Source organism: Pan paniscus, chromosome 11 (assembly GCF_029289425.2).
Source record: "Pan paniscus chromosome 11, NHGRI_mPanPan1-v2.0_pri, whole genome shotgun sequence".
Classification (NCBI taxonomy): Eukaryota; Metazoa; Chordata; class Mammalia; order Primates; family Hominidae; genus Pan; species Pan paniscus.
Genome location: NC_073260.2, coordinates 40,465,402 through 40,492,660, shown reverse-complemented (window position 1 = coordinate 40,492,660; position 27,259 = coordinate 40,465,402). Strand labels below are relative to the sequence as shown.

General features: G+C 49.4%; 1 protein-coding gene across 2 annotated transcripts in view; it reads left to right on the top strand.

The window, feature by feature from the left end:
- The window catches only part of COL15A1 (collagen type XV alpha 1 chain), a 127,080-nt gene that overhangs the window by 21,292 nt on the left and 78,529 nt on the right, over positions 1-27,259 (top strand). For both annotated transcript variants that reach the window (XM_034967871.3, XM_034967870.4), the window contains exons 3-5: positions 20,647-21,194; positions 22,376-22,450; positions 24,226-24,306. In XM_034967871.3, the coding sequence (XP_034823762.1) occupies positions 20,647-21,194; positions 22,376-22,450; positions 24,226-24,306 (704 nt within the window). The remainder of the gene's footprint in view (positions 1-20,646; positions 21,195-22,375; positions 22,451-24,225; positions 24,307-27,259) is intronic.

Sequence of the window (27,259 nt, the reverse complement as noted above, 5' to 3'; positions counted from 1 at the left end):
ATGTAGGCGAGATTTCACGGTGCCCACTGAAGCTATGAGCTCGTTCTGACTGCGCTGCTTGTCTGCTCTGGCTGAATTCACACAAGCTCATCTGTTGGGACACCCCGGGCTGTTCCCAGGGCAGCTTGATTTTGCCCAGGGCATAACATGCCAAGTGCTGAGAGGCTGCAAGAAAGTATGTCTCCTGCTGTTGCCAAACTATCGCCTTCGCACCACATTCCAGATCGCCCAATTCCACCCTCTCCTTGGCAAGAAAAAGAAAGGGGACCCAACTGCCTAGGGCAGCAGCTTGGGGTGAAATGAGGATTCCTCCTAAAATGGTCAGCTAGAACCTTCCTCAGGAATCTGCCAAGGCACCCGGTTGCCTGTTGCATAAATTTTAGTCTCCTTGGCTGGACATTCGAGGCTCTCTGACTCCAGTCTCCTAAAGGAAAAAGAATTGAGAGTAGCAAGAGCTGGGAAGTCCCAACCACTGCAGTTAAGGCCTGCAGTCTTAAGCTCCTTCAGCTTCAGTCCTCTCATCTGAAAATGGCATAGCCACTGTCCCCACCCCATCAGACTGCCTTGAGGTTAGGTGAGCTAATGCACCTAAGTGCTGAGCTCAGGGTTGGCCTGTTGTGAGATTAACATTTCTAAGTCTGAATCTCTCTGGATCCATAATTCTCTCCTTTTTGCTCCAATGCTGGAGGCTATCTCGGGGTCCCATTTCTCCCATCCTTGGAATCACTCACTTGGCCCTTGTTTTCCTAATTGTGTGGGTTTGCTCATGCTCTGCTCACTCCACTGTGTTCACCTGTGTGAAGCGTCTCAGGCCTATCTCCACTGGCCCTTCCTTCAGGTCCCCTTCCCAGTGTCCCCTGGTGGGCAGGGAGTGCTCCCTCTTTAAGCTCCTGCAGGACTTTCCTGTCCTTTGCTCCTGGCTCCAAGCTCAGGTCACCTGTATCTGGGCCCCATGTTGGTGTCTGGTCCTTTTTTTCCAGGGGACCCAATTCCTTGTCCTCTTGATCCCCCAGAGCCCAGCCCAGGGCCAAGTCCAGACAGGGTTGGAAAGTGGATGCTGGTTGTGGACAAGGCCAGACTGGGCCCAGGATAGAATGAATGATAGTAAGGTCCCCTCCTGACTCTCCTTCTGGGAGGGAAGAGAGAGGACCATTCTCCCCTAGGGAGATGTAAATTATGGCTGCCTTGAGGCCTGTGGATAACAACTCAAGAGATTTCATTGACCACATAGTATCAATCATGCCAAAGAAATCAAGAAACACCCCAGGCCATGTTTCACTTAGAGAAAGACTTAGAAAGCTCAGAATTAAAATACTCTTTCAAGCTCCTCCTATCATTCAGTGCTCCTCCCAACCCAATGCTGCACCCCCATGGAGGAGATGGGGGGCCTTCTCCACACAGGAGGACCAGGGATCTTACCATTCTGCTCCTGGGATGTCCAGGGCTGGCCTGTCCCATCCTACCTTGCCCCATGGCCCCAGCTCATGCTCTGACACCCGGATAGGCCATGAGCAGCCTCCCTGAGGCCTCTAGCCAAACCTCAAGGACCCTAACAGTATATAACAGAGAAGGGGAAGCATGGTTGTTCACATTCTCCACCCAGACCGTGTTGCAGAGGGGAGGAAGATGGAGGCAGCTGGAAATGAGTCTGAAGTCTGAGAAGCCAGTGTGTTTAAGAGAGTCACTCTCATCTCAGTGAAGGAGAGCCGAGGGCAGCCATTTTGCAGAAGGCTGCTCATTCAAAGCCTCCTGCTTAGGGAGAGGGGATTGCAGCCCCCAGCAAAGCTACAATCAACTCTGTGTGGTTATTAATATTATATTATATCTCAACAGTGGGGATCAGGTGAGAGCTAAGCTATTAAGTGCATATTAAGCTAAATGGTGCTGGTGGGATTACTGTGACAACTACTGGCATTCATTAGAATTCTTTATGATTGATGATAAATGTGATGTGTTAAGACAGGCATACAATCACGCTTGTCTAGAGTCCATTAAGCTCATTCATTCATGCACATGTGCGTTATTTGTACATTCATTCATTCATTCATTCATTCATTCATCAAATGCTCAATTTATGCCTACTTCAGGCAAGGTCTCACGTTAGGGAGATGAGGGTGACACTGGGAGATATGGAGATGAAACAGAACATGCTACCTACCTCCTGAAGGGCTCACAGGCTGCTGAGGGACACAGGTGAGGAACAGATAACAGAGTAGTGAGAAATTGGAGCTTTCCGTGAAACTGGCCCTGGGGTGGAATGGGGGTTCCTAGAGAGATAGTATGACTCGTAGACCTGGCCACCGCAGTCCCCTCCTGGAAGGTGTGTGCCGACCCTTCTCTGTACTGACTTTCCCTGGGGAGCCGCAGCTCTGTTGGAGACCACAAGTTTCCCCCTGCCTGCAGAACCCTCTCCTGACAGGCCCTGACCCAGGGGGCTGGAGTGCCCAAGCCTCTCTACATCCACTTACCTCCAGGGGCTGACTTGGACAGGCTTCCTGCTGGCCAGCCTTCTTCCCCCACAGCTGGGGCCACTTGGCTGCCTCACCCCAGGCCCTAGGACATTCCTGTTTTCCATCAGTGGGATCTAGTGATTCAGGGGACTTAGCATCCCAACGGCCTGGCTGGGAGGTGGCTTGAATGCTGTGCTATGATCACAGAAAAGCGCTATCTCTACCATCTAGTACTGGGGCCCTGCCTGGGTTGGTCCATGGTGGAAGCAGTTACAATCCTGCCCCTGCACCCTGTGTCTGGGTCTCTGGCCCCTGCACCAGACGTCTGTGCTGCTGGCTGCCTGCTCTTGTCTCCAGGTCCATGACTGCCCATGACTGGCCTCCATTCAGGTAGCAGGATGCCATCTTTGCCTCAACAGCACAGCAGTTCTCAAACTAGGTTGTGCATCAGAGACAGTAGGGGGCTGGTTAAAACACAGGGTGCTGGGCCTCAGCCCAGGGTTTCTGATTTTGTAGGTCTAGAGTAGGTCTCGAGAATCTGCATCTTTAATAAGTCCCCAGATACTACTGCTGCTGCTGGTCCAGAAACCACACTTTGAGAACCACTGGTGTCATGGATAAGCAGACGGGCTATGGAGTTTGAACCCAGGTTGTCTGGGTCCAAAACCTGGCCCAGCCACTTACTAGCTGTGTGACCTAATCCCTCTGCACCTCAACCTCCTCATCTATAAAAACAAAGGTAATAAGAACACCCTCCTCATTGTTACTGTGAGTATTGGATGACCCAGTCCAGGTAACTCACTTGCAATTGTGCTTGGACACAGCACGCAGTAAGTAAGCATTCAGTGAATGTGTGAGTTTCCTAGGGCTGCGGTAACAAACGACCACAAACTGAGTGGCTTAAAACAGTAGTAACTTATCCTTGTCCAGTTCTGGAGGCGGGAAGTGTGAAGTGGAGGTGTGTGGGCTGGGTGGCACTCCTCCTGGGGCTCTAGCAGGGAATCCATTCCTTGCCACTTTCAGCTTCTGGTGACTGCCAGCAATCCTTGGCTTGTGTCCACTTCATTTTAATCTTTGCCTCTGTGGCCACATTGCCTCTTCCTCTTCTGTCTGTCAAACCCCCTCCATGTGTCTTATAAGAACACCTGTCATTGGATCTAGTGCCCACCCAGATAATGCAGGATGATCTTTTTATCTCAAGATCCTTAACTTAATTACATCTCAAAGACTCTAAATGTAATGAACATATTTAGAAATGAGGACATGGACATATCTTTTCTGGCGGTCACCACTGAACCCACTTTAGGGAACACAGGCTATTATCATTATTAAGTTGTTTCTTGCAGCTCCTGCAGTTGGGCCTGGCCTATAGCTTCCTGCCTGGGGGCGGGGGCAGGGAAGGAGGAGTAAGCTGACTCCCAGGTTCCAGCTTCTGGTCAGCTGCACTTTATTCAAGACAACCCATTTTCAGGCTGGGGCAGAGAATTCTGCCTATTAAGCTATACTGGCTATGTTATAGCATTTCAGCATGTTCAGATTTCATTGATCTGAGAAAAAACGCCAATCCCAGCCCCCCAGACTCCTGTCTGGAGCCCTTTGTCCATGTTAATTGTTCCTCATACCCTGGCAAGTTGTACTTGGCAAAGCATTTTCTCATTCAAAACTCTACTGGATCCTCACTGCAGTCTCATGAGAAAGATTGTATCACCCTATTTTGCAGATGAGAAAACTGAGGCCCAGGGGAAAATTGCACAAAGCTGCCTTTCACGGCAATTCTAAGCAGTAATTCATGGGAGAGAAAAGAAGGCTAATGTCACTGATAATACTAACTACCACCACCGCTATGCTTCATTCATCGTGGGCCTTTGCTTGGCCCTCTGCTCAGTGTTTTATGTCTATTATCTCAGGTCATTCTCAAAACTCTCTCCTGAAGTAGGTAGCATCCCTCTGTTGCGGATCTAGAAACTCTGGCTCAGAGAAGTGAAGTATCTTATCCAAAGTTGCCCATCTTTTAAATGCAGAGTTGAGGTTGAGTCTTTCTCCCTAATACCAGGTTGCTCAGAGATCCGTCTCCTAGCTCTGAGAAAATGTCAGGGAAGACCAGAAGAGAATAGTGGCTGCCCAGTGGCCAGCAAGACTAGAGCCTCCTGTCCTCCCAGAACTGGTCAGAAGACAAAGCCTGTGGGAGACCCCCTCTCGCTGTCAGCAGAGCCCCGTTCCTGGTAGCTGGTAGGGAGGTGCCCAGTGTTGATGCCCCCAGCCATAGGGAGGGAGTCAGGGCAATGGGAATAGAGAGGCAGATGGGCCCAAGGTCACTGAGGGCTGGGACAACAATAAGGGTGTGCTTCCTGGAGTGGGTCAGGCTTGGGTTGAAGTGACATCCCTGGAGAGCAGCAGAGACAGACTCAACGCCTCGCATCAGACAGATGAGGGCTTAAAATCTCCAGTCTGGGATTTGATAGCTGGGTGCCCTTGGGCAAGTTATTTAACTTCCCAGTGCCTCATTCCTTCATCTGTAAATTGGGAACAAAAAGAGTGGGGTTGTTGTGAAGAAGTCAGGGGCTATAATTAGCATCAACTGGGAAGTTTGTGCAGCCTCCCCATGCCCAAGCCACACCTGAACCAGCTCAATCAACATCTTTGGGAGTGAGGCATAAGCATTAGTAGTTTAAAAAAAAAAAAGTCTCCCCAGGTGATTCTACTGTGCAGCCAGGGTTGAGAACCACCGCTATGCAAGTAAAGCACTTCGTGCCCAGGACATAGTAAGGGCTCCGTATACAGGAACTATTGCCCATTCACTCATGCACAAAACAAACATTTATTGAGCACTTACCTATGCCAGGCTCTGGATTACATGCCAGGCATCACCTGTTCACAGCAGCTGTCTGAATTTATTTATGTACTATTTCTAGCATAGCTTCCAATTGAGGGATCGTGGAGTTCAGTGCTTTGTGAAGCCAGGACCCCAAGTCCATAATTCTAGGGAGAAGGTTTTACTGACAACGAGGAAAGGAGGGAAATGCAGAAAATGTACCCAAATCAGAGAAACCAAACCCTGTGTGTGGGAAGAGCAGTCTGAGCTCTCTGAGCCCTTAAGGGGTTAGCAGGAGAAGACAGTGTGGGCTTCAGACTTTCTGTGGGCTCCTCTGTAAATATCTGCCCCTACAACACCCCAGCTTCCACAGCTGTGATGTGGAAGGGCTTTCGATGATTGGTTTGATTGTTTTTAGCCACAGAACTCTTCATTCAAATGAGACTTAATGGAACCCAAATTATTAAACAAATGAAGTCTGAATTGCTTGGGTGTATGTATATGAGTGTAGGTGAGTGTGTGCGGACGTGGGTTAGTGTGTGGGACAGGGTCTATGAATAGGTTGTGAGTGTGTGAGTAGGTAAGTGTGTGCATGTGTCAGTGTGTGAGTTTGTATGAGTCTAGGGTGAGTGCGGGTGGAGGTGCATGAGTCGGTGTATATTGGAGTATATAAACGTGTGTGTATTTGTATATCTATGTGTTAGTTTGTGTGGCGTGAACCTTCGAAAGTATGTCTATGAGTGTGTGTTATGAGTATGTGAACCTATGCGTGTGTATGAGAGAGTGGTAAGAATAACAGATTTGTACTGTGTATTTGTGGATGTATCCGTGTGTGCATGTGTGCCTGTGTGTTAGGGGGCCAAGGGGCAGGACTTCTCCTGCTAAGGCCTCCTGTATCCCCCTCCCTTTCTCATCCCCAGCCCTGGAACATACTGCTTGAAACCCCCTGGTCTATGTGTCTACACTGGCCCTGCCAGCAGTCCTGTGTCGCCTTGGAATGCTGGGCCTGACGGCTTCCAGGAGCCATGGGCTGTAGAGTATCCATGTCCAGCAGGTCACTGCATGCTCCCATCCCGTGCCCCTCACATGCCCCTGACAGGCCCCTTTTTCTCCGTGCCATTTTCCATGTGTTTTCCTCCCAGAACCCTGAGCTGAGCCCTCCAGAGCTGCCTGCCGGGTGGGGGTGATGACTCATTTCAGTTGATGTCATCCTCAGGATTCAAGGCCTTCAATGCACTCAAAGAGTCTTTGTTCCCCAAATGGAAAGGGAAAGTCTGTACACCGAGAAGAGTTGACAACGAAACTCTTCCCAGATGCCCATGGGTGCTCACGCCTGCCCGCACCTGCTGGCCTTCACTGTGCCACCTAGTCCACATGGTCCCTGGGGTGGCTCTGTGCCCAGGATCCAGGAAACAGAGGTTGAGGGAAGGGGGTAAAGGAAGGGACGTAAAGACCCCCACTGCAGCAAGACAGCAGGAACCACTGCTTCTTCCTGAGATTGGATATGCTCTTGCACTGCGGCTAACTGCTGCCAGGACTGAGGGGTCCGCGTGTGTGCACATGCACGTGGGCATGTGTGAAGGGAGCGGTGGTGAGCAGAGCCGGGTCACAGGATAGGGGAGTCACCCCATGCTCTCAGCAGAGCCGGATCACAGGACGGGGGAGCCACCCCACTCTCTCTCTCTCTGGGCTGTTCTCCTCAGTTCCTTATCCGCTGGGCCTGTTCATCAATTATGTTGCTAATTCTTTCATGGCTAGCAGGTGGTTGTGAGGCTGAACAGAGGTGCTGTGCACTGACAGCTTGAGAGTGCCCGGCCCTGGTCAGCACCCAACCCAATGAGTGAGGACTCCCAGTGTTTACCAAATGCTCACTACACACCAGGCCCTGTGTGAAGTAGGGTTCTCATTGTGTTGTCCGTTCTCACAATATCTCTGTGAGCCAGGTCCTAGTGCTGCCCCACTTTATAGATTAGGAGGCTACAGAGGGGCGAGGTGATCTGTGGAAAGGCCATGAGTGGCAGACCCAGGACTAAGCATAGGTCTGTCTGATGCCAAAGCCCAGGCAGTTAGCCCTTACCTGTGGCTGTCACTTGAGAGTGGGCATCAGATTGACGCAGGCAAGACCCTGAAAGACTCTGATTCCCTAGGCCCAAGCAGAAGGGGCAGACCTCTGACTTTTAAAAGCTCCCAGGGGTGACTGTGATATGTGGCTAGGGCTGCAACCTTCACACCAGGCTACCTTACCTAGTCCCATTTGAATCTTGACTCCAACTGCTTATTAACCTCATGGAATTGGAACGGTAATTTAAGCCTCAGTTTTCTAACCTGCAAATGGGGTAATAATATCATCCATCTCAGAAAGAATCAAGTGTAAGGATGACTGATTTGTGGAAAGCCCTTTGAACAGCACTTGGCATGCAGCAAGCCTGCAGAAAATTTTAGCTGCTGATGCTGTTGTTTCTTGACATTCTGTTCATTCAGAGTCCCCTTTGCCAGGCTCTGTGCTGGTGCTGAGGACCGAGAGATGAGTTGGCATGGTCCATGCCCAGGGCCCATGTCTAAGCATATGAGAGCAAGGGGAACTGGCCACTGGACTGCAGATAGATGAGGGTGTCTGGGAGGAAGGTTGGAGGGGGACTGAGGGAACACAGAGGTATGCAGCTGGGCCTGGGAGAGCCACAAGGAAAGCTTGAAAGGCAATGGGCTGTAACAGGCAGAGCCCAGCTTCACATCTTCAGTGCTGGCTGCTGCACTGAGGATTCTGAGTGAGTGACTTCCTGTCTCTGGGGCTTGATTCCCTACTCTGCAAAATGAGAGAATGATCCCTGCGTTGCCTCCCTCCTGGCAGAAGGAACGGGTAAGAGGATGCTTTGGAAACAGGAGAGGATACTGGACAGGTGAGGATTACTTCCTGCTGGGCTAAGTGCTTTTCAGCTGCTGGCCAGGAAAACCAAGCTTCAGCCAGGACCCCAGCTCCAGGCTTCCTCAAATCGTCTTCTCTAGTTTAGGTCAGAGGCTCGAGAAAGCAAGAACGAGAGAACAAGAGAGCAAGAGAGAAAGAGAGAGAGGGAGGGAGAGAGAGAGAGGGAGGAGAGCTTATACAGTAACTTCATTGAACAGGAAAATTCCTATGCTATATATGAAAACCGGAAAAGAGAAGGAGGCGTTCTAAGTTTACATGTAGAAAAATGCTCTTCTGTAATTCAGAAAAATAGGGTCTTTGATTGTGGCCGAGCCAGGTCTCCTTTCTAAGTTGATCCAGGATTTTTTCCCTGGCAAGGAAACAGTTCTTTTTCTAAGAAATGCATTGGGTGATAGGTTTTTCTAAGAACCTCTCGCATCTTTGCTGGGTGCAGATAAACCCTCAGGCACCATGAGTTGTGTTGTGTTCATTTTCCTCAGAAAGGGAGTCAGGTGAAAACAGGAGCCCCCAGAGACTCCAGCCTGGGTGGGGCTGAGTTTCCACACAGGCAGAGAGCTGTGACATTTTCCTGAGCACAGTGCTCCTTGCCTCTGGCCAGGCCTTGCTGGCTAAAGACAAGGAAGTCTGTGGGGAGGGCTGGGTTTGTCCCGGCCCCTGTTGGAGTCATTCCTTCCAGGCCTGAAGGCTGTGGACTGAAAGAACCGGCAGTTAGGGGCGGTTAGAAAAACTGAAACACTGGCAGGAGACAAGGAGGAGGCAGACGATGAGGCTGTCAGACCTGGCAAGGGCCTTTGGAAAATATTTAGTCCAAGGCTCTAGTTTGACAGACATTGAACCTGAGGCTCAGAGAAGGGAAGGGACTGCTCAAAGTCATATGCCAAGTTGGTGGCAGAGTCCACCTTGCAGGCTGAGGCCCTTTCCACCACCCCATGCAACATCTGAGAGGTCAGGATGTAGAAGTTGAGGCCGACTTGTGTGTGGTCTCAGAGGGGTAGAGAGCTAGGCCCAGCCAGGTGGGTGGGAGTTGCAGGGGCGGTTGCCTCAGTTCAACATGAGAAAGGACTTCTGAAGACTTCGAATTGTGCAGCAATGGTCAGGTGGCCGTGAGTGGAGATGAGCAGGTGGAAGCCAGGTGGCTTTGGATGGGTGAGCATTGTAGGAAGCTCCTCCCCAGGTGGTGAGCTGCACTGTCCCACATAGTCTGCGGCTGCTGAACTCCTGTCCCTCCAGGGAGGTGGGAGAAAGGGAAGTCACATGCCAGATGTGATTTAGACATACCCAGGGTCCTTGGGGGCCACCTCTCTGTAGGGGTGTCCAAAGGGAAGGGAAAGAACCGTCCTAGAAGATGCAAGAACCCCACCCTCCCAACTTGCTGGCAGGACAAGCTGACAAAGGGCAAGGAGGAGGGACACGTGGCTTCTCCGACGGTCTGCCCCCCATGCTGCAGGCGCAGAGGAGGGGGACTGAGCACCTCCTCTTCTCCCCAGGGGCTGAGTGCCAAGAAACTCAGGTGAGAGGAGCCCTTCTGGGGTCCCAAGGGCAGTCCCCCCACCTTACCCTACATACCCTCATCCTACTGGTCCAGCCCCAGGCCACAGGCAGTATAGGGTCATCTGGACCCCCTCAGCCCCGGCCCCCCAGTGGGAATACACCCACCCGCTTGCAGGAGTCACCGTGGCCCCGTTTAAGCTGACTGAAGTGTGCCGTTGGTCTTTAGAGGCGTGTGTGGGAATGGTAGAGACCCAGGAGGGGCACCTTCAGCCTTTCCCAGCACTCGGTGCAGAGAAACAGCAGAGGAGGGAAAGGAGGCGTTATGGGTTCTAGGCCTGGCTTGGCCACACTCACTGCATGGCCTCAGATCTGCTCTCTTGGGTCCCTTAACAGACCTTTCGCTTTGAGTCTGTTGTTGGGATCCCGGTTCACAGCGCAGGTGGAAAGCCTTCCTTGCAGTTGGTGGAAGCGCAGTTCCCGTAGAGACCGCCAGGAGCCGCTGCCGCGCACGGTCCCGGGGCGTCCTCAGCCTCCCTCGCGCCTCCGTCCGGACATATCCGCAGCGCTCCTTCACCTGGAGCGAGGAACGCTCCTTAGCCTCCTCCGGCTTTAAATGCTAACTAGCGCTAGCGCTGGGCTCAGGTCCCAGATGATCATCTGTGAGAGGGAGCTTTGCAAAGCCAGCTACAGTTCTCTAGGGAGGCAAGGCTCCAAAGCTCAGGCTAGTCCCGGGCACTGCTTCAGGACCCCACAGATGGAAGGACTGATCCAGCCCATCGCACGGAAGGGGAAACCGAGGCCCAGCGGGGTAGGGGAGGTGCCAGATGATGTCCCTGAGCCTGTGGCAGAGAGGAGGAGGAGAGGTGAGAGTTCGCTCCTGTTCTTCATCTCTGGCCAAATCGCTGTCATCTGTGTGGAAGGAAAACCTGAACCCTGCTCTGTTTGTTTCTTCATGGCTGGGATTCTGCCTGGTTTCCATGGAAACTGGCTTTGGACCCTTGGGAGGAAAGTCGCACCCTGCCCTGACTGCTCAGATTTTCCTCTGCCTCCTCTGTCTCTGAAACCGTCTGATTTCTCCTCTCTGCGCCCTGAGGAGGGGCCACCCCAAAACTGCACTTAGGAGTCTGAACTAGATTTGAGGGAGGGAGGCTCAGGTTGTCTCTCCCTGTGTCCGTTCCTTCACAGCATCCCCTTGGCTCTGTGGATGTTTAGAGGAGGGGGGATGACTTTGGCCCTTTTTGCAGAGTGAGAGTGGGGCCCCCGTGTGTTGGGGTGCAGCTGAGCCTGACTGGAAAGATTTAGATGTGAGAAGATGGGGAAGAGTGATGTTACTAGAAGGAATAGCATGAGTGAAGGCAAAGACACGGGGGGAGAATGAGGAGATGAAGCAGAGGGTGTCTCGAGTAGAATTTTGCTTTTATGCTGAAGGCACTGGGGAGCCATTGAAGGCTTTGGAGCTTGTAATAGGAGCAGATGACTGCTAATGGTCACCTAGATAGTGAGCTGCTTGAGCACACATGTTCCAGGCTTAGCTCCATGTCTCCAGCGCTACACAAGGCACAATGTGGGAGCTTTAGAAATATGATCAAATTCATGAATTGGAAAAGTAAGTTGAAAACCCCCATTGGAAATGAAGCTATCTCTAAGCATTAATGAAGTGAGAGAATAAGACCGGTCAGATGTAGCCCCAGGAAGTGTTTGAAGGCAGTGAAAATACATAGAATAAATCACAGTGGATGTGGCTCTGAGAGTCTATCTGGTCTAACTCTCTGATGGGGAAACTGAGATCAGGGAGGGGGAGCAGCTGGCCCAAGGTCACAGACAGAGTCTTGAACCTGAGTCCTTCCTCCCCTCCCTGGGTCTCTCATTGCCCCATGGATTCATGCTTCCCAGATGGGCTCTCTGGGCCAGTGGATCCAGCATCGTGGAGATGGGAGGGAACGTGGACTTTCAGGTGATGGATGGGCATGCAGTGAGGTCACTGTTGGATGTCAGACTGGAGCCCGACCTCAGTGACTCTCACCAGGGCCTCAGACTGTGAGCCTGGCACCTTCAATTCAGGAATGCCTAGGATTTAGTTCAGCCAGCAAACACTTCCTGAGGACCTGCTCAGGGACAGAGCCTGGGTGTGGGGGAGACAGGGAGAAGTGGACGCCAGTTCCTACACTTAAGGAGGTTCCAAGATGGTAGGGTCCAACACCTTAGTCATACAATGCCATATATGCTACATAGAGTCAGGGCCAAGTGCGGGAGCGGGAATGCCCAGACTACCTGGTGGGGGAATCCAAGAAGACTTCATGGAGGAGGTGATGACATTGAAGTTGGGCCCTGAGATGTGTGGAGCAGTTCCTCAAGTGGAGGGAACAGCATACACAAAGGCTCAAAGGTGTAAAATGTAGGACCCATTCAGGATACCTTGAGTTTTCCAGTATGACAATTGCATGGGAAATAGCAGGGTAATAATAATAGTGAAAGAAATGGCAGCTACCATTTATTAAGCACTCTGTGTGCTAAGCAGTGTGCCAAACATTTTAGGTATATTATTTTATTTAAGTCACACAACTGTCCTCTGAGAGAAGTATTATTATCTGGGGATAAGTGTGGGCCGCTTCCAAGAATCCTCAGGCTGCAGAGTTCCATCAGCATGCTCCACGCCACTCCCCAATCCCCTCCAAAATGGCGGGATGTCTTCCCACCAGCTGTGATCTCCACCCTCCTCCCTTCTTGCCCAGCACAGAGCCATCCAAGGTCAAGCCCATGGACCCAGTTGCTGGGCCTGTTTGTCTTGGCTCCCTGGCTTCTCCTCCCCTCCCTGGTGGCTGCCTAAGCAGGTGGCCCTCCTGCTGGAGGCCAAAGGGAAATGAGCCAGCAGGCCCAGGCGCAGCCGCGAGTGAGCATGGGTCACTCCAGGTCAGGGGTCGTCCCCTACCACGCCATGCCATGGGACAGTGGATGTGGAAGGATGTGGTGGGGGTTGCTGAGAGCAGAGCTGGGCTGCTGGGGCTGACTTGGGCTTGCTCTACATTCATGGCTGGCCTCCCTCTTGGCGGACTCTGTGGAAACAAGGCCTGCGGGCCAGCGCCTATCCATGTGTCCTGTCTTGAATGGCTGAGGTCTAGGGGGATGGAGGGTGGGAGGGTTAGGAAGGGATCTTTTTTGCAGACTTTGATTTTTGTTAAGCTTATACCTTGCATTTCCCATCTGTCGTCTCATTGAATCCCCACATGGGAAGTGGGCAGGGACCTCCCCTGATCACCAGGAAGTCATCGCCCAAAGGCTTTGTGTTTGGTAAAGGGCAAAGGAGGGGTCTCATCCCAGCTGTGTCCAAGGAAGAGGATGTTCTCCACTGCAGGCTGCCTCCTTTGCCCCCTCTCCAGCTGACCAACCACTGGCCAGGACCTGGAGTGGTCGGGGCTGTGGGAGGGCACCAGCTCTGGGACTCGTGGTACCAAGACTCTGTCCACCCTTGCTTGGCTGCCCCATCTGTTGCTTCCTGGCTGTGCCTCCTGGCCATGGAAGTCTCCCTGAACATCAATTTCCCTGTCTAGAAAACAAGGATGTTGGATAGATTCATGAATTTTTGTTTTTAAGCAGACTCCTGGGCATAAGAATTCCCAGAATTGCCACGTGCAAGCCTGGATCTACTGGCCATGGGAAGCACTAGGCTGGTTTAAGCAATGAGCTTTCTGAGTGGGAGCCTCTCAGGCCCTTCTCCCTGTGTCCCCTGAACGCTTAACCTGGCCCTGGATCCCTCAGAGACACCACTTGGAAACAAGCCACAGGATGTGAAGCTCTGGTGCTTTTACTCTCTGTGGCACCAGGAATTTTCCAAGCAGAAAGAGGCTTCCCCCTCCTGTTCCCAGCAGGAAAGAGAGAGGAAGTAGAGGAAAAGCTTTTTACTGGATTGGATAAGTGAAGAAGAAAGCAGAGCTCTCAGTAGGGTGTTTGTGGTTTTGTTTTGTTTTTATCTTTAAACCGTGGAGGAAAGAAAAGAAATCTCAGTGGGATGTGTGGTTTTCTTTGTTTCTTTTCCTTCTTTTTTTCTTTCTTTCTGTACAAAGATAAGCTGTATCTGAGTGAGGAAAAGCAAGAAGAATAGGTTTTATGATTTCTATAAGTGGATGCAAGGAGTTAATCTCTTTAAAAATATGTAGATGTCTTTACTTTTCATACCATGTATATGCTGTAAAACAGAAAAAAGTATAAAAAGATATCCAGTGAAAAGCAAGTCTCCCAGCCCCCAGCCACCAGCTTCCTTCCCTGGAGACAACCACTGCCCCGTTTCTTGTGTATTCTTCTAGAGCTATTGTAATATACCATATATATTTAAATATATCTTGTATATTTAATTTGTATTAGTACATACATTTCCAACTGATAGCAATTCACTTCCGCACCTTGTTATTTTGTCTGTTTTTATATAGTACATCTTGATTGTTTCATATTAGTACTTAAGGAATCACATCTTTTGAAACGCTGCCTTGGATTTCGTTGTGTGAACCTGTCATCATTTATTATATTAATCATTCCCAAAGATGGGAATTTTAGGTAAATTTAAACCACGATGCTGTGAATATTTGTGTATGTACTTTATATTTCACATATGTAACTTTATCTGTTAAAAAATTCATAGAAGTATGACTGCTGGGTCAACGAGTACATGCACATTTGCCATTTTGATAAATGTTATTAAATTGCCTCCCACCACGTTATAACAATTTATGCTCCTGCCAGTAACGCAGGAGAAGGCCTGCTGCCTTAAACCCTTGCCAACACAGCGTATTCTGATCTTTGCCAATCTGATAGGGAAAATGGTATCCCTTCGTAATCTTAACTCATTCTCTCATTATGAATGAGGTTGAGTATTTTTCATATGTTTAAGATTTTAATTTCTTTTACTGTGTCTAGAATTTTCTATTCTTTGCCCATTTTTCTTTTGGGTATTCATTTACTTTGCATATTAGAGAAATGAGTTTGTTGCTGTGATTTTTGTAGCAAATATCAATCATTTCATGGTTTTGGGGTTTTCTTTGACATTGCAGGGATTATCTTTATTATTATTATTATTATTATTATTTATTATTCTATGCAGAACTTTTTTTTCTAAGTGGTCTAATTTAACCAAATTTACCAATCTTTTAACTAAAATTAATTTCTGTTTTAAAGCAAGTTGTAAACTGGAGAGGATAAGCATTCAATTGAGAATCAAATCTGAGTTCATGGCCAGCAAACACTTCCTCTCTATTAACCTTAGTTTAGTGTTTTCTAAAATGAGGTGATTGGAGGCTGAGCGCAGGGGCTCACACCTGTAATCCCAGCACTTTGGGAGGCCGAGGCAGGAGAATCACTGAGTCCAGGAGCTCGAGACCAACGTAGGCAATATAGCGAGACCCTGTCTCTACAAAAAAATGAAAAAATTAGCTGAGTGTGATGCTGCATGCCTGTAGCCCCAGACATTTGGGAGGCTGAGAGGTGGAAGGGTCATTTAAGCCTGGGAGGTGGAGGCTGCAGTGAGCTGTGATCATGCCACTGCATTCCCACCTGGGCAACAGAGCAAGACTCTGTCTCAAAAAAAAAAAGAGGGGACTTGAGAATATGTACACATTCATTCATTTGTTCATTCATTCACTATAAGCCCTGGGTTGGTTACTGGGAACACAGATGGCCCAGTGGGAAGAGAGGCAAGTGACCCAATAGTGACATGCAGGGGCTATGATGGAGGACCCCGTGTGTACAGAGAGGACTTCTAATGCAGCCCCCAGAGGGGAGGGTGTGGGTGCGGGAGGTGAAGCGAGATTTCAGGGGAAGCGAGGCCTGGGCTGATGAGCAGGAGTCATTCAGTGAAAATAACTGGGCTGGGCTGGGGCAGATGGCACAGAGGAAAGCATTCCTGGCAGGGGTGGGAGTCCCTGGGACAGCATGGGGCACGCCGGGGCTGTGTCAGGCATGTCAGGGAGTAGGGAGTGCAGCTGGGTCCTGACCACAGAGGGCCTCTTGAGCCAGGTGGCAGCAGCCTGGTCAGCCCTGGCCCTGAGGGCCATGAAAAATCCTATTTCACAGAAGGCTTCTAAGCAGGATAGCAACAGGATCAGATGTGCTCTTTTGTCGAGGAGGGGTTAATCGTTTTCATAAAAATTGTATGAAATATTTTCCATGAAATTTGCTATAAAGAAAAATACAATGAATATTTCTTTTGAATACCACCTGAACAATTAACACTATCACTACAGTTGAAAAGCCCCGTGGACCTCTCCCAAATTGCATCTCTCTGCCTCCCCTAAATGTTGGCAAGAATATGCTGCTGGTGGGTCTGCGACATGCATGACACGGTTGCTTCAGAGAACAATTTTGCAACATTCAGGGAAGCTGTAGGTGCACATACCCATATTATCCAATAATTCCACTTCCAGCTGTGGAATTACCTGCACAGGTAAGCAGGAGGAGATGTGTATAAGGGAGTCCGTGGCAGTATCATTTGTAATATTGATGGAAACCTCACCTTCCACCAACAGAAATGTGAATCAACCCATTGTAGCTTATTTATACCATAGAGTACTGTTGTGAAAATATAAGGCCAGGCCAGGCGCGGTGGCTCATTCACGCGTGTAATCCCAGCACTTTGGGAGGTCAAAGTGGGCGGATCACCTGAGGTCAGGAGTTCGAGACTAGCCTGGCCAACATGGCGAAACCCCGTCTCTACTAAAAGTACAAAAATTAGCCGGGCATGGTGGTGGGCACCTGAATCCCCGCTACTCAGGAGGCTGAGGCAGGAGAATCGCTTGAACCCAGGAGTCAGAGGGTGCAGTGAGCCGAGATTGTGCTACTGCACTCCAGCCTGGTCAACAAGAGCGAGACTCTGTCTCAAAAAAAAAGAAAAGAAAATATAAGATCAGAGCCACATGTATCAACAGGGATAAATCTAAAAAATACAATGCTGAGTGAAAAATAAAAGCAAGTTTCAGAAGAATGTGTGCATCATGCCACCATTTATATGAGGTGTAGAACACACACCTTGGTTCTACATTCTGTTAGAAACACGTATCGAGTGGACATACAAATGCTTGGGAGTGATAAACACCAAATTCACAAGAATGGCTCCTGCCAGAGCCATGGGCAGAGGAAAAGGACTGAAGAGAGTTCATGGGAGCTTCAGCTGAATTGATACTGTCTTTCTTAAGTGGAGTGGTGGGCACATACTTGTTCCTCATAATATTACAATTATTTTTTTTAGAGACAGGTCTCACTCTGCCACCCAGGCTGGAGTGCAGTGGGGTGATCATAGCTCACTGTAGCCTCAAACTCCTAGGCGCAAGTGATCCTCCTGGCCAAACTTCCAGAGTAGTAGATTACAGGCATGCACTACCACATTCTGCTAATTTTTAAATTTTTTGTAGAGATGGTCTCTCTATGTTGCCCAGGCTGGTCTCAAACTCCTGGCCTCAAGCAATTTTCCTACCTTGGCCTCCTAAAACACTGGAATTACAGGCATGAGCCACCATACCAGGCCCTATTTTAAAATTTAAAAAAATGATATAGAGAGAGAGAGATAGGATATTTCTTTGTTGCCCAGGCTGAAGTGCAGTGGCATGATCGTAGTTCATTGCAGCCTCAAACTCTTGGGTTCAAGTGATTCTATCACCTCAGCCTCCCGAATAGCTGGGACTACAGGCACACATGACCACACCCATTAATGTATAATGTATTTTATTTATCCATTGTTTTTAAAAATGATTTCAACATATAATCAATATAAATAGTATTGAGATATTTTTCCAAGCAAAGTCTTTGAAATTTAGTTTGTAGTTTACATTTATGACACATCTCAGTTGGGAAGACCCATTTTTCAAGTGCTCAATAGCCATATGTGGCTCCTGGTTATCAAATCAGACAGGGCAGGGTCTGGTACGATAGAAACTTAGAGGTCACCAGTTACAACCTGATACAACTTTATCAACAGATAGAGTTGTGTCAGGTGACCTCTGCGGTTCTTTTCTAAACCAGCAAGTCTAGATGACAGTGATGATGATGATGATGATGATGATGGCTACCTTTTTTCTTTTTTTTTTTAGACAGGGTCTCGCTCTGTCACCCAGGCTGGAGTGCAGTGGCATGATCATGGCTCACTGCAGCCTTGACCACCTGGGCTCAAGCAATCCTGCCACCTCAACCTCCTGGGTAGCGGGGACTACAGGTGCACACCACCTGGCTTTTTTGTTGTTTTGTGGAGGTGAGGTCTCACTATGTTGCCCAGGCTGGCCTTGAACTCCTGGGCTCAAGTGATCTGCACTCCTTGGCCTCCCAAAGTGTTGGGATTACAGCTGTGAGCCACAGTGTGTCCAGCCATGATATCCACCACTTTTTAGGCATCTGCCATGTGCCAGCACTTTGTGTTATGTCCTTTAATCCTCACAACAACGCTATAGACTAATTAGTCGCATTTTTTAAAATTGTGGTTAAGCATACATAGCATAAAATTTGGTATTTTAACCATTTAACAACCAAGTGTCTCATATTGTTCTTTATACTGTATTTTTTTGTGTAACCTAGATATTTCATAATAATTGAGGTTAGTACTGGCGGTAAGCAGCCTTCTCTGTGAGTGTTGCAGAGTTGAGATGGGGGCACGGCAGTCAGGGCATCTCCCTCTCCCAGCCACTGAGTATACATACCCATTCATGGGAAGTTTGAGTTCCTGGACCACCTGGAGTCTTGACTCCATCCTTCTTGCTGCTGAAAGGTCATTGATATAGTAGGCAGACTAGGTGGAGCCCCACCCGCAACCCCGGTACAGACTCCCCCGTCTCAGTGAGGCTGCAGCAGTGAATCAGCCAGAAATCACACCAGCCATGGCTCGAAAATGTCCTGCCACTTACTGGCTGAGTAACCTCGGGCCAGTCATCTCATCTTCCCAAGGGATAAGAGCAGTTAATTTCCACGGCTGCTGTGAGGACTGAGTAAAACTATGCATGAAAACCACATTGTTATTATTCTTTATAAGGGAGCTCAAGGGCACAGAGGCAGGCTCCCATGTCAGCCTCGCTTTCCTGGTCGGTGCTGCAGGAGTGATTATCCCTGCACATTGACCTCTTGAGATTGTTCAGTGGATATAATAAAAATAAAGAATAGCGAATGTTTGTTGCACTGCTACCATTATTAACCAGGGGTTTCCGTGGATGGTCTCATTTAGTCATTCTTTTGGAGCCCATTCTAGTGCCTGTATGATAGAGGAAGACACTCAGACTTGGAGTGGTTCAGTGACTCACTGGAGTTCACACAGCTATGTAGTTGTGTCCAATAAGATGGTGGCAAGTTGGGTAAACTGGAAATCAGGCTGATTCCTCAGGTAGGGCTTTCCTTAGAGGGTCTCTCGAGTGTTTGGGGTTTTCTCTGGAGACAAACCCGCCAAGTCCTCAGAAACCACTTAGGTTCTCAGTGGCCTCTGGCCTTTGGCGATAGCCCAGACAGCCATCAGTCAGTCTGCCCTGCCCTCTGGCCTCCAGAGGAGGACACTGCTCGATTCTGATCCTTACTCATTCCAGGCCTCCTCATCTGGTTGAATCCTCAGGATCCGGCTTCACTTCCAAGGCCAAAGGGTGTTACTTGTCCATTGTCCTGGCTACAGTGGTCTTGTCCCCCTCTCCCTGGGACTTGCCTTCCTGTCTCACTACTGGTACCTTGGATGTCAACTCAGAAGTGGGTGCATGTTGCTGCAAGCTAGTCTGCAGCTTTCTCCTGGGGAAAATACTTGGATGGGCCAACATTCTGGAGCCTGGGGGCCTTTTCAGGACACATAATGGAGCTCCACCATTTCTCCCTGCAAGGTGTGGTGGCATAGCCTCTGGGGTCAGATGCTCTGGGTTTGAAACTTGCATGCAACTTACCTTGAGCAAATTTGTTAATTTCTCTAAGCCTCAGTTTTCTCAGAAGTAAGATGGGGATAAGAGTACCTAACCTCATAGGTTTGTTGTGAGGATTACATGAGCTAATGTATGTAGAGAGCTTAGAGCAGGGCCTGGTGCAGACAGAGCTTAGGGAATGTGGATGGTGATGGCGGTGATGTCAAAGGCGATGACAATGACGCAAATTTCAATTGCCTTGAGGCCTGGGAACACTTCACTGTGTCCCTGATTTTCCCTGCACACTCAGAGGCACTTAAACAATAGACCTCATTCAAAACAAAACAAACCTATCCAGTTTTTTTGTTTTTTTTTTTTGAGATGGACTCTCCCTCTGTCACTGAGGCTGGAGTGCTGTGGTGCAATCTCGGCTCACTGCAACCACCACCTCCGGGGTTCAAGTGATTCTGCTGCCTCAGTCTCCCAAGTAGCTGAGATTGCAGGCATGTGCCAGCATGCCTGGATAATTTTTGTATTTTTAGTAGAGATGAGGTTTCACCATGTTGGCCATGTTATCCTCGAACTCCTGACCTCAAGTGATCCACCTGCCTGGGCCTCCCAAAATGCTGGGATTTTAGGCGTGAGCCACCATACCTGGCCCCTATTCAGTTTTATAGTGGGGAAAAAAAAAATCTCCAAGTCAATGGGGGAACATTATATATTCTAGGGATTACTCATAAGTGTTTTCCAAACTGCAGGTCATGAACTATTAGTGGGTTATAAAATCAATTTAGTAATTAATTACCAGCATGTTTTTAATAAAATGAAGCAGAAAAAGAATAATTAAATGAAAAGAAAAATATTTGAGTGCCTGGTGAGTATTAAATCATGTTCTATGAAACTTCTGTTTCAGTGTTACAGATATCTGTCTACACGTGTGTATATTGGGTTGCAGTGCAAATGCATTTCTTTTTGTGGGTCGTTGTCAAAACGTTTGAAAAACAACCATTTAGGAACTACAGTTTCAGTGGGGTTCCTGAGTGATCCCGTTTCATTTGTGACTGCGTTTCTTCCTCATTTTCAAGCAAAGTGGAATATACCTGTAAAGCGCAGCCTCTCTCTCCCTCCCTGCAGAGACTGCTTCCCAGGGTCACCTGGACCTCACGCAGCTCATCGGTGTCCCACTGCCCTCGTCCGTATCCTTTGTCACAGGCTATGGTGGCTTCCCGGCCTACAGTTTCGGGCCTGGTGCCAATGTTGGCCGCCCAGCCAGGACTCTCATCCCATCCACCTTCTTCAGGGACTTCGCCATCAGCGTCGTGGTGAAGCCCAGCAGCACCCGTGGTGGCGTGCTCTTCGCCATCACTGACGCCTTCCAGAAGGTCATCTATCTGGGCCTGCGGCTCTCAGGTGTGGAGGACGGCCACCAGCGGATCATCCTCTACTACACGGAGCCAGGCTCCCATGTGTCCCAAGAGGCTGCTGCCTTCTCGGTGCCTGTGATGACCCACAGGTGGAACCGCTTCGCCATGATTGTCCAGGGTGAGGAAGTGACCCTCCTCGTGAACTGTGAGGAGCACAGCCGCCTCCCCTTCCAGCGGTCCTCCCAGGCTTTGGCTTTTGAGTCCAGCGCTGGAATCTTCGTGGGCAATGCAGGAGCTACAGGGCTCGAGAGATTCACTGTGAGTTAAAGTCCCACTCCAGGTAGATCAGGGAGGTGGATGAACAGACTCGCCATGCAATAAATGGAGCAACTATTATTGTTATTATTTTATTCTTATGTCCTCAAAGAAGCATGCGTGTTATGATGGGAAATAACACTAGGCCTGGAACCCCAAAACCTAGATTTCCATCCCCAGTTTTCAACTTACCTTGTGAATTTGAGACAGTTATCCAGATTCTCTGATCCTCTCTGTGTTTCCTTATCTGTAAGTGGAGATAAGAAAACCTACCCCACAGTCTTGTAGGTCAAATAAGATAATCTGTGTGAAAGCACTTTGTACGTTTTAAGATTTTATATAAAAGAGCAAGGTTTGTTATAGCCCTAAATGGTTTGATCTTTGGATATGGGTGACAATTGCACGTAAGTAATTTCTGAAAAGGTGGGATACACTAGAATACCAGAGTGAGAGGTAGCTTTTCCCGCCTTCTAGGCAATGTGCACTTAAAAAAAATTTAAACTGACTTTACTATCAAAATGGGCTTTTATGAATAAGACATTCTAAAGGTCACTAAGTTATTGTAGTTACTCATTTAGTCAGCACACGTATTTACTGATGTCTCGTTGGTGAACAGGACAGCACCACGGGGTGGAGTTTGGGTTTATCTGGAGTAGAGTGAAAGACATTGGAGAATGTTAAGAAGTTAAAACACAAAGGGCAATTTTTAAATGCTCACTTTAGGAGCCTCATGGAGAGGAAGCTGTCAGGTGTGGGGAGAGGGGAGGAGAGTGGAGGCAGGGAGGCTGTGGTAGCCCTTCTTGGGACGAGGCCTTCAAACCCAGAAGCATTGAGCTGCAGGGGAAAGAGCTTTCTGGGAGAGGGAGATGTGCGTTTCAGGGCCTGCCGCTGACAAGCTGGGGACCTGGAGACAGGAGGCTGCTGTGGTGTGCACACTTGAACACAATGCTCCCCAAGGGCCTCTCTGGCCCAGGGGTCAGTATGATACTGGCCCAAGGAGAGTCCCCCCATAACTGAGAGTGGGCCAAGAGGTGGCCTGGCTTTGTGGTTGAGACTGCAGGCTGTACATCCTCATTCCCACGCTTTTACCTGTTCGTCTCCATTGCAAAAACAATCATGTCTTCCACTGGCAGTCATGCTGTGTACGTGCAAACCGTGGCTTCTGATCCGTCTCTTTTCCCCAGGGCTCCCTCCAGCAGCTCACCGTGCACCCTGACCCCAGGACTCCCGAGGAGCTGTGTGACCCTGAAGAGTCCTCGGTGAGCTCCCCTACTATCCCACAGTGGGCCCTGCAACCCCAGCAGCCGCAGCCTGGGGAGGGCTGGATGCCCAGACAGTGGCGTGGAGTTTCTGAAACCTCTCATTTTGGCAACTGCTGCCTCAAGTCCTATTTTGGGCTTTTGGCGTGATTTCACTTTTTAAAGAGCATCAGCCATCTCTGGTGTGGGGAGCTGTGTTTCTTATAAGGTGTCAGGATCTTCCATGGCTGTGGCCGTCAATGGCCTGCTTTCCCGCCTTCTTGCCAAGAAATGGTGTCAAGATTCTAAAATCAAAGTTAAAACAGATATTCTGGGAGTAAATTCCTATAAAAAACGATCCTCAACTTAGCTTTTATGCTTGGCAAATGAGTTCGTTCCTAAGCTGGGGATGGAGTGGTGGGCAGGAAAAAAAAGATGACTCCTTCTTCCCTCCAAGGATTGACTGAGCACCTGCTGGGTGCCAGCCCTGGGTAGGTGCTGGAGATAAAGGAATAACTGGGAAGTGTTTAATAAGCTGCTCATATCCACTTCCATACCCAAATACAGTGGCAGAGCTGAGTGTGATGGGAACAGGGGGAGATCCTCAAACCCAAACTCAACGTGTCAGGTGGGAGCAGGAAGAGGAAAGAGGAGGAACTCGAAGCCAGTTAGGGAGCAGGTGATGCCTGACCAATGACAAGGGTGAGGCCTCCCAGGGAGAAGGGGTCCAGGATGCAGTCAGAGGTGAGCAGAAGGTAGCACATTCCTGCAATTCCTGTTGCCTTTTGGGTGGCGTCAACGTCACAAAAGAACATAAATTGATTTTGTTAACTTTGTAAAAAACAAAATGCTGTCGATTCTGTTGGAAAGCCCCTGAGAGGTGGAATTTGGGCCCGTGAGAATGCCTGTGTTCCATGAGCCAGTGGTCCCAGCCTGACAGTCATGTGATGCTGATCAGTGTAGTCACGCGTTAGTCTCTGCATTGCCATTAATACTGAAAAAGTAGAAACAACCCAAGGGTCCAAGAACAAGGAATTGGTTACAAAATCACAGCACTCGGGCTCCTTGTCTGCCTTTAGGAGGCTAATTAGAAAGATTAGGTAATGCCAGGAAGTCATGCTTCGGCTGTAATTGTTCCCAGCGCAAGATTCCAATGACAGCCTCACAAAGGCTGGGAGAGTGGTGGGGACCTGGATCGAATGAAAGTCGATATGTTAGAGAGAGTGAGAAATCATTGTGTATTCTGTTAGAGCAATAAAATGTGGAAAGAAATAAAATGAACAACCAGGCTGGGCGCAGTAGCTCACGCCTGTAATCCCAGCACTTTGCGAGGCCGAGGTGGGTGGATCACTTGCGGTCAGGAGTTGGAGACCAGCCTGGCCAACATGGTGAAACCCCGTCTCTACAAAAAATACAAAAATTAGCCCGGCGTGGTGGCGTGTGCCTGTAATCCCAGCTACTTGTGAGGCTGAGGCAGGAGAGTCGTTTGAACCCAGGAGGCAGAGTTTGCAGTGAGCCGAGATCGCACCACTGCACTCCAGCATGGGTGACAGAGTAAGAGAGAACCTGTCTCAAAAAAATAAAAAATAAAAATAAATAAATAACCAACCATGCACACTGCACACACGCTGTCTCCTTAACCCCACTCCGTCTCTCATAGACACACACACACACACACACACACGGTGTCTCTGTAGGAGAGTCGGTTTGTCAGTTTCTGTGACTTTCCCAGTCATCCAACTCTTATGGGCCCTGCCTGCTCTGCCCGGTGTGTGGCACAGTTTGTCTCCACACAGGCATCTGGAGAGACCAGTGGGCTGCAGGAGGCAGACGGAGTAGCTGAGATCTTAGAAGCCGTCACCTACACTCAAGCCTCGGTGAGTACTGGGATGCTGTGCCATGTGATCTTGCTCAGCTTTTAGCAGGCTGAGAATTACTAGAGGGGGCCCAGAGTCCTGGGTCTGACCTCTTTGTTTCCAGACCTGTGAGCTTAATCGTTGACTCAGCTGGGGAGGTCAGGAGAATAACGGCCAATGGGCACTTTGCAAAATCCCCTGGTGAACCGCAACACCAGCTCCCTCAGTGCCACCCTGTGTGTGGCCATCAGAGGGCTGTCAAGGGCAAACGTTGTGCTGTATTGCTTTGGAGCCTTGGGTAAAAAGCCTGTGGCCTTAGGTAACTTACTCAACCATTCTGAACCTCAACTCCTCTTCCAAGAATGGTGATTCTAATAGCCCTATCTCATAGGGTTGTTTCCAGGGTTAGATGATGAAGTGCAGGGACAAGCCTCAGCCCAGCATCTGGCATGAGGGAAATGGCCCTGAACGATGGCTCTTGTTATATTTGCTCAGTGCTCCAGCTGTGAAAGCACAGTCAGGACCCCAGTCTTGTGAGTCACAGAGTCCTCCAGGGAGCTCACTTCTGACGCATGGGAAAGGCAATCCTAACTTCCAGTGGCCTGGACCTCCTCCCTCCTGGGAATGCTCCCTGTGGCTGAGACATGGAAGTGGTTTTGAAAGCACTGAGTCAGACTGTGGGGACACCCAGGAGCCTGTTTTTAATGAAAACAGCAAGCAGCAGCAGAGTCACTAAATACAGCAGAGCTTCAGCCGTCTCCTTGCCTGGTCGGGCTACTTTGTAAACGTATCTCTAATAGAAGAAATCAGGGAGATGGAAATAAGGCAGTGGCTGGAGATTACAGACCTTGGGCAGCAGGGCTGTGCATGCAGCAGAGCTGTGGATGCAGCAGAATAGAACTAGACTCTGTTAGCACTGGAAGGACCTGAAGTCCTGTACATCTCTTTCTTTACAAACGTGTACAGAAAACTGCCCTTTGTGTACAAACTGAGCAAACCAAGGCCCAGATAGGGGGAGACACTGACTGAAGCGTGTATGGGCCGGACTGGGGTAACAGCATGAGTCTCCTGATGCCCATCCATGGGGTCATGGCCTGAGTGGTATTGCAAAAGTCCATCCCAAGGATGGCGGCCAACTCTTGGCCAGTTGGGATGAATGAGGTCAAGGGTCCAAGTTGCCTGCCTACCTGGTGATTGGGGAAGACAACTGCTTTGGGTGGTGTGGCTATCCTGTGTGCCCATCAGCCCTTGGCCATCCCACCGGCATGTCCCAACCTGGGGCAGCAGGACACAGAGTGGCCTTCACATCTGATGCTGCCCTGTGCACCAGTTCACAATTCACAGCGAAGCCAACTCAGGCAGAGGTGCCAACAGCCCAAGGTTGCCCTGAGAGAGGGACAGGAAAGGAGAGTGGAGTTTGAGCCTGAGATGATCACAGGGGACAGGAGTAGGGCAGAGAAGCTTGGGAGGGGGCACCAGAGCTGAGCAGCTTTGGACAGAGATAGAGAAGGGGGAGGGGAAGGAAGAGAACTGGCATTTCTTGATACCACTGTGTACCTGGTGCTATTGTGTCTGGAATTGGTGGGTTCTTGGTCTCACCGACTTCAAGAATGAAACCGCGGACCCTCGCCGTGAGTGTTACAGTTCTTAAAGGTAGTGTGTCTGGAGTTTGTTCCTTCTGATGTTTGGATGTGTTTGGAGTTTCTTCCTTCTGGTGGGTTCCTGGTCTCGCTGGCTTCAAGAGTAAAGCTGCAGACCTTCACGGTGAGTGTTACAACTCTTAAGGCGGTGCGTCTGGAGTTGTTTGTTCCTCCCGGTGGGTTCGTGGTCTTGCTGGCATCAGGAGTGAAGCTGCAAACCCACGCCATGAGTGTTACAGCTCATAAAGTCAGTGCGGACCCGAAGACACTAGCAGCAATATTTATTGCAAAGAGCAAAAGAACAAAGCTTCCACAGTGGGAACAGGACCTCACCAAATTGCCGCTGCTGGCTCAGGCAGCCTGCTTTTGTTCCCTTATCTGACCCCACCCACATCCTGCTGATTGGCCCATTTTACAGAGAGCTAATTGGTCCACTTTACAGAGAGCTGATTGGTCCGTTTTACAGACAGCTGATTGGTCCATTTTGACAGGGTGCTGATTGGTGCGTTTACAATCCCTGAGCTAGACACAGCGTGCTGATTGGTGCATTTACAATCCTCTAGCTAGACATAAAAGTTCTCCAAGTCCCCACTAGATTAGCTAGACACAGAGCACTGATTGGTGCATTTACAAACCTTGAGCTAGATACAGAGTGCTGATTGGTGCATTTATAATCCTCTAGCTAGACATAAAAGTTCTCCAAGTCCCCACTAGATTAGCTAGACACAGAGCACTAATTGGTGCGTTTACAAACCTTGAGCTAGATACAGAGTGCCGATTGATGCATTTACAATCCTCTAGCTAGACATAAAAGTTCTCCAAGTCCCCACTAGATTAGCTAGACACAGAGAACTAATTGCTGCGTTTACAAACCTTGAGCTAGACACAGAGTGTTGATTGGTGTGTTTACAAACCGTGAGCTAGACACAGTGTTGATTGGTGTGTTTACAAACCTTGAGCTAGACACAAGGGTGCTGATTGGTGTATTTACAATCCTTTAGCTAGACCTAAAAGTTCTCCAAGTCCCCACTAGATTAGCTAGACACAGAGCACTGATTGGTGCATTTACAAACCTTGAGCTAGACACAGGGTGCTGATTGGTGTGTTTACAATCCTTTAGCTAGACATAAAGGTTCTCCAAGTCCCCACCCAACTCAGGAGTCCAGCTGGCTTTGCCTAGTGGATCCTGCACGAGGGCCACAGGCGGAGCTGCCTGCCAGTCCCATGCTGCCTCCTCAGCCCTTGGGTGGTCGATGGGAACAGCCGCCACAGAGCAGGGGGCGGTCCCCGTCAGGGAGGCTTGGGCCATGTGGGAGCCCACTGCCAGGGGGCTC